At 41.0% G+C, this 11,419-nt stretch overlaps 1 protein-coding gene across 1 annotated transcript; it reads right to left on the bottom strand.

The window, feature by feature from the left end:
- Positions 1-6,162: 6,162 nt before the first annotated feature.
- C10H15orf48 (chromosome 10 C15orf48 homolog) lies at positions 6,163-9,921 on the bottom strand. The gene is made up of 5 exons (XM_005889379.3): positions 9,772-9,921; positions 9,573-9,633; positions 9,333-9,418; positions 8,082-8,142; positions 6,163-6,531 (listed from the first exon to the last, which is right to left on the bottom strand). The coding sequence occupies exons 2-5, from the start codon at positions 9,606-9,608 to the stop codon at positions 6,463-6,465; spliced, it is 252 nt and encodes an 83-aa protein (XP_005889441.1). The 5' UTR covers positions 9,609-9,633; positions 9,772-9,921; the 3' UTR covers positions 6,163-6,462.
- Positions 9,922-11,419: the final 1,498 nt, after the last annotated feature.

The following is an 11,419-nucleotide window of genomic DNA, read 5'->3' as shown; positions in this document are numbered from 1 at the left end:
GGATTGAACCCAGGCTCTCTGCAGTAAAAGCATGGAGTGGAGGACTGCCAAGGAACTCCACATACCATCATTTTTGAACGTAAGAATATACGTCGTGTGTTTGTGGAATACAGTGATTACTAAAATATAAGTAGGTTGCTAGTGACACTTTTAACATTACCTACGTTGCTGTTGTTCAGTCTCTGAATTGTGTCTGACTCTTTGCAACCCTATGGACTGCAGCACACCAGGCTCCTCTGCCCTCCACTATCTCAGAATTTGCTCAAGTTCATGTCCATATATTATATATATATATAATTACTTTTGCTATTATGTATTTTCTAGATGTGCGCACACATGCAGAGGCTCTTATTTCTAGCTCGGTATCTGTGTAGGTAAGAGTAAAGGTGAGACGTGTTTATCTTTGGGTGTGTCTGTGCCCTGGCAAAGGTTTATAACTGGGGCGTTGTGAGCCAAAGGTGGACCAGTTACCAGAAGTCGACATGTGTGAATTTCAAACAGGCAATATTCTCACTCATGGAAGAATATAATTTTCAACACATTAAGAGCTTTCTCTTTTATAGTAATAATCATTCTTTAGAAAGCAAAAAGGACCATGATATGATGCTAGAGGTAAAGAATCTGCCTGCCAATGCAGGAGATACAGGAGACTCAGGTTCAATCCCTGGGTTGGGAAGATCCCCTGGAGAAGGGAATGGCAACACTCCAGTATTCTTGCCTGAACAATCTCATGAATAGAGGTGCCTGGTAGGCTGGTTGCAAAGAGTTGAACAAAACTGAGCGACTGAATACACACACACACACACACTCAGCAACTACTACATGTTAAGCACCAAATTAGGTATTTTTATCTCACGTAATCTTCACAACTAACCCAAGCAGGTACAGATTAACCCAAGTTCATAGACCAGGAATCTGAGTTACAAAACATAGGTAGAAAAGTGGCAGAGTGTTCTGATTTCAGAGCCTGTAGTTTCATTCTCCAAAGTCTCAACTAAAATGTGAGAAAATTTCCCCAAGAAAATAATGTTGAGTTAGTACATAATTAGACTTCACTCGTTTTTTAGTGATATGGACTTTAACCTTTTTATTCAGAAAGCTTAATTCCATATTTTCTTTTTATGTAAGAGAGAATTATGGGTGTCTGCTTAAGGCTCAAGGCCATTAGCTGAAGGACTCTGGGCTTTGGTTTAATTGCAAACTGGAACCAATGAGGGAAGAGTATTCCTTCTTCTTTGGGCTCCATGATGTATCCCCTGATTCTCCTTCCCCATATTTCTCAGTCCTTGTGCGTATGTGCTCAGTCACTTCAGTCATGTCTCTGTGGCCCCATGGATTGTAGCCCACCAGGCTCCTCTGTCCACGGGATTCTCCAGGTAAGAATACTTGAGTGCTTTGCCATATTGAACCCAGGGATTGAACCCTCTTGTGTCTCCTGCATTGCAGACAGATTCTTTATCCACTGAGTCACCTGGGAACCCTCTCTCAGTCCTCACCAGGGACCAAATCCTCTTTCCAGCCCATGTCCTTCATGATGACACTCCTCTCTGTCTGTTCAGGCTTCATGAAAGAAAGTGAAAGTGAAGTCACTCAGTCGTGTCCCACTCTTGGCGACCCCATGGACTGTAGCCCACCAGGCTCCTCCATCTATGGAATTTTCTAGGCAAGAGTACTGGAGTGAGTTGCCATTTCCTTCTCCAGGGGATCTTCCCAACCCGGGAATCCCACATTGCAGGCAGACGCTTTACCGTCTGAGCCACCTATAACTGCCCTCTGTAGGCAGTTTCATCCACACCCTGGCTTTTATCATTCTTTGAACTGTCTCCAACACACATCTCTGCAGTTCTTGAGAAATAATTTACCTAGATAGCTTACTGGGCTCTCCAATGAACAATTCCAAAACCTAACTCATTCCTTATCTACCCCTCCCTTGAACATCCCATTTTATTTCCCTCCTTATGCTCGGTCTTGGCACCACCACCCACCCAGCTACTGGGGTGAGAAATCCGAGGGCGCTTTTGGACATCTCCCAGCCATGCCTAATAAGCCTTGAGGTCTTCCCCACTTCAATCCTGCTCAAGTACATCCGCCTTTCCCCATTCCCGCTGCCATTTCCTTAGTTAGTCATGACTCACCACCTGGACCCAGGACCACTGGCAGCAGCTGGTCTCTGGCCTCCAACCAAAGTTTCCTCCAGTGCACATCACAAACCTCTAGTTGGTAACAGTCAACATTCCCTTAAGTAAACTGTATGATGTCCATCCTCATCTCATATATATAATAAAAATCTTCGTCTAGTTTCTTTGTGCTTGCAGGATAATAGCATAATATCCTATCCCACCTTACACTCCAATATTAAATTTCATGTACTAAACTACTCAAGTTTCTAAAGATATGCTATGTGAACCCTCTGTGGCTTGGTAAATATGTGTCTCTACTTCAATTGCCTTTCTGAATTTTAATTACTGGTTTTTAAAGAAACTAGGTTTTCAGGGATCCTTGTTCTTCGGGAAGGTTTCCTTTGTACCATGTGCTCGTTTCTACCCTTGCTTTACTGTCATCACATTGCTTGCATTTGTTCTTAAGTGTGTCTCCTTTTCCTGCCAGATCCTTGAGGTCAGCACAACACCCACCAGACAGTGAAGGCCCAATAACTGTGCAACTTCTTAAATATTTAGATCCCTTGAAAATGTCATTATGATGTCTCAAACTTTTAAATTTCAAAGCCCACAATCCAAGAGAATCTCATCCAGATCAAACTCTAGGAAAAGAAGTTCTATAAGCTCCTTGGGAGTCACCTCCATGACCACATAGCTGTCAGGTGTTCAGTACAACAGCCTAACAACCGAATGCAACAAGTGAAGCTTGGATAGGACTCTGAACTAAAAAATACAGTTATGGCCCTGGTGCTGGGAGGGATTGGGGGCGGGAGGGGAGAGGGGTGGCGGAGGACGGGATGGTTGGATGGCATCGCCAACTCGGTGGCCATGGGTTTGGGTAAACTCCAGGAGTTGGTGATGGACGGGGAGGCCTGGTATGCTGCGGTTCATGGGGTTGCAGAGAGTTGGACACGACTGAGCAACTGAACTGAACTGCATATATTAATTTTATGTACACAGTGTACCAATATATTCTCTCATGACTTGATAATTTTGTTATGATTAGAAAGGACTTCACTCTAAGAAAATAATGAAGGAAAGATTCATTTTTTTTCTTCTAAAAAAAAAAGACATTAAAATTAGAGGAAATGGAAATGGGTCATATGTTAGGTGATAGTATTGAATTAATGTTAATTTTCTTCGGTTCAGTTCAGTTCAGTCGCTCAGTTGTGTCTGACTCCTTGCGACCCCATGAACTGCAGCATGCCAGGCCTCCCTGTCCATCACCAACGCCCAGAGTTTACCCAAACTCATGTCCATCGAGTTGGTAATGCCATCCAACCATCTCATCCTCTGTCGTCCCCTTCTCCTCCTGCCCCCAATCCCTCCCAGCATCAGAGTCTTTTCCAATGAGTCAACTCTTCACATGAGGTGGCCAAAGTATTGGAGTTTCAGCTTCAGCATCAGTCCTTCCAAAGAACACCCAGGACTGATCTGCTTTAGGATGGACTGGTTGGATCTCCTTGCAGTCCAAGGGACACTCAAGAGTCTTCTCCAATACCACAGTTCAAAAGCATCAATTCTTCGGCACTCAGCTTTCTTCACAGTCCAACTCTCACATCCATACATGACCACTGGAAAAACCATAGCCTTGACTAGATGGACCTTTGTTGGCAAAGTAATGTCTCTGCTTTTGAATATGCTAAGTTGGTCATAACTTTCCTTCCAAGGAGTAAGTGTCTTTTAATTTCATGGCTACAGTCACGATCTGTAGTGATTTTGGAGCCCAGAAAAATAAAGTCTGACACTGTTTTCACTGTTTTCCCATCTATTTCCCATGAAGTGATGGGACCAGATGCCGTGACCTTAATTTTCTGAATGTTGAGCTTTAAGCCAACTTTTTCACTCTCTTCTTTCACTTTCATCAAGAGGCTTTTTAGTTCCTCTTCACTTTCTGCCATAAGGGTGGTGTCATCTGCATATCTGAGGTTATTGATATTTCTCCCGGCAATCTTGATTCCAGCTTGCACTTCTTCCAGCCCAGCGTTTCTCATGATGTAGGACTGATAATAGTGTAACAATGGCTAGAATATCCTTATTCTTAGGCATAAATAGCTTTACCTTGTAACTTAGTTTCAGAGTTCATTTTAAAAGAGCACAGTATGCAGAAAGATAGAGCAAATGTGGGAAAATGTCAACTGATAAAAAGTGTGTGTTCTTTGTACTAGTTTTTCAACTTCTCTGCATATTTGAAATTTTTTCAAAATAAAACATTTGGGGAAAATGCTGAGAATACTATCAAAAATAAAATCAAAAAATCTTTTGAAATGTACATTTCAATATTGCTGTTGGCCTTTTCCCCTCCCAAACCCACTGCATGGTACTTTCCACCACCTTGTTCATCTTGTAAAGCCACTGCATTTCAATCAGACTTGTGTTTTAAAGTTGAAAGGCACAGTCCCCCCTCCCAAACACTACTATTTGCTCTAATTGGCCAACCATCACAAGGGTGTTCGTTTTTATTTGCCTCTACAGTGCCACAATGCTCTTCAGAAGCTAAAGCAAATAAAATTATACTTCATAATTGGTACATGTAATTCCTTGAGATCAACAATCAGAGATTTTTATCTGGGAAAATTTGAGGTAATAAGGAAGTAGCAGAAGTTGCAAAAGTAGTCTTGCTTTAATCCTTTCAGAATTGCCAAGTATCTAGTAAGATCTAGCTAATTTTTATTGCCCTGAAGGTGGTTAGAATTTAGCCCTTCTCTTAAATTTCTATTACGTTCAGATGGAAATTAAGAAAAAGGGACTTATGATTTTTATGAGTCAATGAACCTGGGTATATACCCAAGAGAAATGAAAATATATGGCTACACAAAATCTTGCACATGGCTGTTCACAGCAGCATTCTTTGTAACAGCCAAAAGGTAGGAACAACCCAAATGTCTGTCAGCTGATGGATAAGCAAAATGTGGTATATCTACACAATGGAATATCAACCATAAAAAGGACCAAAGTACTGATTCATGGTACAACACAGAGGGATCCTGAAAACATTATGCTGTTAAGAGTTAAGCACCAAGGTCACATAAGGCGTGATCCTATTTATCTGAAGTGCAAAGAATAGGCAAATCCATAGGGACAAAGATTAGTGTTTGCCTGAGGTTGGGGACAGAGGGATCAGAAGTAGGTTCTTTTGGGGTGATGAAGATGTTCTGGAATTAGGTGCTGGAAATGTAAAACTTCATGAATTTACTAAAAAACCACCAAATTGTGAACTTTAAATACCATGCTCTGTGAATTATATCTCAATTTTTTTTAAAAGTTAATGAAAAGCTATTTTCTATTTGGTCTCTTTTTCAGGAACAGTCAAGGGGGAGCGCCAAGGGGCATGCTGGATTTGACTGCATCTTTGATCTCCCTGGACCAGTGACCAGAGTGAAGAGAAGCCCCAAACTTGTGGGGTGTCCTCCATCCTCCCCTCCCCACATGAGCACCACTGTCAGCCTTGACATTTGGAGGGCCAGTCTCACATACACCACATTCCCACCACCGCCAGAATCCCAGTACTTCCTCCAAGACGAATCCCAAAATCTCATACTCCATCTCGTCTTCACTTTCTTCATTGTACTTGCCAACTTTTAGTCCTCTCCCTCCAAAATTTGGTTTTGTTCATTGATTTATCTCGGCTGCACAAAACAGTGCGTGGCTAACAGCAGATATTCAACAGATCTCTGGTGAATGAATGAATTTGGAAAAATTATACAGAAATTTGCATGAGGTGTTATTTTTAAAAGATGAAGCTCCATGAAGGTACCCAGTGGCCTAGTGGTTAGGATTCAGAGCTTTCACTGGAGGCCCAGGATCAATCCCTGGTGGGAGAATGATCCCACATGACGTGTGGCATGACCAAAAAAATAAGTTAAAAAAAAGAAGAAGAAGATCTTTTAAAAATTAAAAATAAATAAAATTTAAAAGTGAATCTCCATGCTTCAAAATGTGTTTATCTCCCATAAAAAAAATCTTTCCCCTCCATTTAAATATGTACCTGATCTTTAAGAAATCTTGCACAAATTGTATTTTATTATAGACAATCAAATTTAACAAATCTTTATAGGCAAAAACATTTAGGCATTATAAACACAAAAATTTCAATACACAAAACAACACAGAATCTTATTTTGGGACTATGTGGTTATGCTGTGCTACCTTTATAATTCCTTATCCAGAGTCCAAAAACGTAGGCAGGCCCTAAAAATGTAGCAGAAGCATTTCCGCACACTGGTATCCATAATCTAGCCTGTGCAGAAGTGTTTCCACTAGATTCATAGAGTACTCTTTGGAAGAAAAAGGCGAGGACTGGTCACCTGGTTGCCCTTCGGACCTTCTGCAACTCTTCAATGGGCTTCCATTCTTGGTTGATTGTTACAAGCTTTAAAAAGTAAATAAAACAAAATTAAAATGTTTTGTTAGGATCTGTCCATCCTCAGGTCCCCTTTTCAGATCTGTACATAGTTCCCTCTGGAAAAAGTATCACCATAACATTTGCAGCCAAAGAATCACCTCTTCCCATCTCTAATTAAAACAGTAACATGTACTGGTTCTATCCCTCTAAATAAAGTCTTTGGGTTCCTGAGTGTTACAGGATTAGCGAGAAAGATTATATACATATACCCCATTTTCACTTAACAGGTTCTAGATTTTTTTATTTCCTATGATTTTATGTGGACTATAAAGTTCAAAAAGTGTATCTGTTCCATGTGAGTGGCTATATAATGTTCCTAGCACAGAGCTAGGCACTTAAAATTTCCTCACTATATTTACTCAACAAAGGTACAAATGATCCAAGTTACATAATAAGGGGAAAGACGGAGAGCTGAGGACAAGTCTTGACTTCTAAAGAACTCACATTCAGAGATTCTCATTTATTCGCACAGGTTTTCTATTCCCCCAGGAACAGGGAGATGTAGGTAACTTTAAAGATCCTAGACGCCCTTCTCTAAGTCAAGCTGTGTCATTAGAATGCTTTGTTTAAACACAAACACACACACACGTAACTTTTTGGAGACAATTTTAAGTCGTGTTCATTCCAACAGACTACATGTTTACTTCCAAAATATTTAAAATGTAAAAAAGTCTTTTCAATATTCTTAAAAATCTACTCATTTGGATGAGTGGATATTAGCTAATTTTGCTTACAGAGAATGCCACTGCTGTTTTTAGGAGTTCCTGTTACTTATCACAATAGACCTTATATTAACTTTTGATAAACAGTGGATAAAATGAGATTATGCATAAACAGACTCATAGATTTCAAAAACAAAATTATGGTTACCAAAGGGTAAAGAGGGGGAAAGGGCTAAACAGAAGTCTGGGACTGACATATATACACTTCTTTATATAAAATAGATAAACAACAAGGACCTATGTATGGCACGGGAAGTTCTACTCAGTATTCTGTAATAACCTATATGGGAAAAGAATTGGAAAAAGAATGGATATATGTATGTATGTGGATATATGTATTTATATAACTGAATTACTTTGCTGTACACCTGAAACTATTGTAATAGAACATTGGAAATCAACTATGCTCCAACATAAAATAAAAATTAAGTTAAAAAAGGAGATGATGTATCACAATAATGATAAAAGTTAATTATCTGAGTACTTACTATGGGCCAGACACCATGCTAAAGGGCTTTGTCTATTTTATCTTCTTTAAGCCTCTAATCTCTGAGGCAGGGCCTAATATTACTGTGCCCATTTTATAGATTCTGAGAACCTCAGAGAGACCAAGTTGTCTAAAATCACCTGTGAATAACAGAGCAAGGATGTGAACTAGATCTCCACAATCCTACAGCACTCTCTTTTAACACTACACTAAAAGGCACCCTAAACATGAAAGGTATTACATCTGTTCTGCAGACAAAGGTGCTAAGGTTTGGGCTAAGTATAAATCACATTTTAATGTAGCAATACCTTTGTAGGTACAGTAGGATCCACAGTTTCCCAAGGTTCTGGATTTCTTTTTCGATCAAGGCTAAAAGAAAAAGAAAGCTGATTAAACATTAAAGTGCATTTAAACCAACTCTGATATTGAGTTTATACTACTCTAGGGACAGACTCAGAGTGCATACTCAGGCATTCATTGCTAACTGAAATTGATGGAACAGTTCTTTAAAAAGCTTCACAGTTTGGCTCACACATTAAGGATCAATTCCTCTGCAGGGTAAAAGGTCTGTAGTGCCTTTATGGGGCTAGACTGGAAAATGTTTTCATAAGCTGAGAGCAATCAGAGCAGAAGTGCCAGGCTAAGAGCAAGCAAATTAAGCTCTTGCCCCAGTTTCTGGGAGGGGCAGAAGGGCTCAGCTTGAACCCTGTAGGTGGTAAACTGCCAGAACCTCCCATTACTGCCTGTGGAGCTCTGCACCGGGCCAAGACGAGTTTCAGTTTTTCTGTTCCTTATATTCCAGGACGGAGAACGCAATGGCACCCCACCCCAGTACTCTTGTCTGGAAAATCTCATGGACGGAGGAGCCTGGGAGGCTGCAGTCCATGGGGTCGCTTAGAGTAGGTGACTGAGCGACTTCACTTTCACTTTTCATTTTCATGCATTGGAGAAGGCAATGGCAACCCACTCCAGTGTTCTTGCCTGGAGAATCCTAGGGACCAGGGAGCCTGGTGGGCTGCCATCTATGGGGTGGCACAGAGTCAGACACGACTCAAGTGACTTAGCAGCAGCAGCAGTATATTCCAGGATACATGGTATTTTACCTTATATCCAGGGCTGAAATTAGGTTTATTGTAGACAACTGCATCAGTCAACTTTACCACATTAGGAAAGACCTTTCTAGTAAACTGACATTTTAAAATGTCATTAAAATGATGATTTAAGATTGATAATACATATCCCAAAAGACTATCCAAGAACTTTACATTTCAAAATGTATGTTTTAAAAAAAACAACTTTATTTTGCTGCAGGAGAAGAGGAGGATGAAAGGTTGAAATGGATGAAAGGATATTTAGATACAAGAAACAAACTTATTCCATCAATATCATCATTTAATAGCCTTCTGAAACCTGGATGCTTTCTGGCCCTGACTCCCAATTCACAATCGACATTCTTATTCTCTGGGAAAAACCAGGAAACTGATACCATGCATTTCATAAACTGAAGGTCAACCTAACACTACTAAAAACGTTTCAATAAATGATGAATGCTTACTTACATCACATCGGATTTTCGAAGGGAATACACAGCGAATGATGAAGCTCCAACCGCTGCCACGGTCATGAAAAACACCAAAGGAATAAGCTAACAGAGAATAAAATATTCTGATGTTTCAATGCGAAACACTTGAAATAGAATAGCTCTATATCATTTTATATTTTCTCCAAATCGGCACCATCTGTTCATTTTTAAAAGTTAATCTTTTTAGTCACAATTTTCAATTGCTTTAAAAACTTACTTCCTTCTTTTTCACCAGGAGTTGGAAAAAGCCCATGATGACTTAAGAGTAGAATCCAAATCTATAGTGGGGAAAAAATCCAAGATATTGATCAAAACTCAGGTATTAGGACTCAACCTGGTAGGCGCCAAACCGGCTAACGTATCCCAAAGCCAGCCTCGAGCCAGATGATCAGCGCCTTCAACCGAGGGAGGCTCACCTGGGGGATCCAGAGGGACCTCACGAGCGGACGATGCCAACGCCCAGAACCGAATCCTGACCTCAACCCCAGCGGCTTATATACCAACCCCGCCCGCTCCGGAAGGCCGGCCGGAGCGTTCTGATCACGCGGGACGCGCGGGGGCCGTGCGGGGCTTGACTTGCTTTCCCTGCCGGGTGCCCGGCAACTGGGCGCCCCCTGCAGGACTCCGTGTCCTCAGTCGCCGAGCAACCGGACGCGAGCGCCCCCTGCCGCCCGCCACGGTTCTCAACCTCCGCTCGGAGCGAGCCGAGGCTGACCGTTAGCGCCCCTGCAACTGAGAACCAGGAGAGCTCGGATAGCCAAAACTGGTGAAAAGCAGCCCCTCTAAAAGGAGATCTGGAAAAGGAGCCGCAGAAACGGGGGTCCCATGGGAGGCTCCTTGGTGCAGGCAAGTAAATTAGAATTAATCCAAGTCACATTAAAAGCTCCAAAAATGGGATGTGGCACACATGTAAACTGTAAAGTTCCTTTCAGAATAATTCCTCATTGTCTTGATTTTTTAACCATTAAAAAAAAAAAATCAGGATGTGAGGGAGAAGAAACAAAAAGAATCAACTGGAGAGATTTCCAAGAGAAGATTTCTTAGACGACCCTGGAGGCTGGCTTTGTCTTGTCCGGTTTTAACTCACCCCTAAGCTAGCAGACAAGCCTTGCACGGAACATGCAGGCGGCTGCAGAATCACGGGAATAATAATTAAATCATAATCTGTGTGCCAGACGCTGTACAAGAATCTTTTCGACATTTTCGCAAGTTTTTTAGGCTCAGAGATGCTCTAGTCATATAGCCAGTAAGTGGTGGAGATGCAATCAGAGCCCAGTTCTGTCTGACAATATCACTGTTGTTTCTGCACCCCACTCTTAGCAACTGAAATTAAGACAAGAGTGCAAGCTCAGTTATTTAAAAAGTTATTTTAAAAAAATTATTTTAAAACTGTTTGAAGTTCAAGCTATATATAAGTTAATGTAAAATCAAAAACAGTGTTCTGTGAAGGGCCAGATCCAGCTCTGTTACCTGGTTTTAGTTCTAGTCATGGACTTTGCATTCAAACTGACCTGAGTTCAGGTCAGTTGGCCACCCCTGCCACACTTTATTAGCTGACTGACTTCAAGGAAACTGCTTAGGCTTTATGGCTCTTATAAAATGGGGACAAACCTAGCTCAGCAGGGAATTGGAAAAAATGGTAGACTGTATGCCAAGAATATAGCATTCTGTTTTGCCTGAGGTAGGCGTTCAATCAATAGTAATTGTTATTTGCAAATAATTGTTTTATATATGGCAGAACATAAATATAACTTCTAACCCAGTTACTACCACCTAATTCTTCCTGTGTAATCCAAGTTGTAACTGGAGATGTGTGTTGATTACTTCAAAGAAAATTAAAACTTTTTTGTAGTTTGTATTCACAACAAACTATGGAAAATTCTTAAAGAGATGGGAATACCAGACCACCTGACCTGCCTCCTGAGAAATCTGCATGCATGTCAAGAAGCAAGTTAGAACTGGACATGCAACAACAGACTGGTTCCAAATCAGGAAAGGAGTACATCAAGGCTGTATATAGTCACCCTGCCTACTTAACTGACACAGTACATCAAGCAAAATGCC

Source organism: Bos mutus, chromosome 10 (assembly GCF_027580195.1).
Source record: "Bos mutus isolate GX-2022 chromosome 10, NWIPB_WYAK_1.1, whole genome shotgun sequence".
Lineage (NCBI taxonomy): Eukaryota > Metazoa > Chordata > Mammalia > Artiodactyla > Bovidae > Bos > Bos mutus.
This window is presented reverse-complemented; position numbering and strand designations above follow the sequence as displayed.

Excerpts from the sequence above, each read along its gene's own strand:
- C10H15orf48 (XM_005889379.3), bottom strand. The coding sequence starts at position 9,608 with ATGGGCTTTTTCCAACTCCTGGTGAAAAAGAAGGAA. Across the intron at positions 9,419-9,572 it reads TCCTGGTGAAAAAGAAGGAA|CTTATTCCTTTGGTGTTTTT; the intron begins GTAAGTTTTTAA and ends ATTCTCTGTTAG. Across the intron at positions 8,143-9,332 it reads CTTCGAAAATCCGATGTGAT|CCTTGATCGAAAAAGAAATC; the intron begins GTAAGTAAGCAT and ends TTTTTCTTTTAG.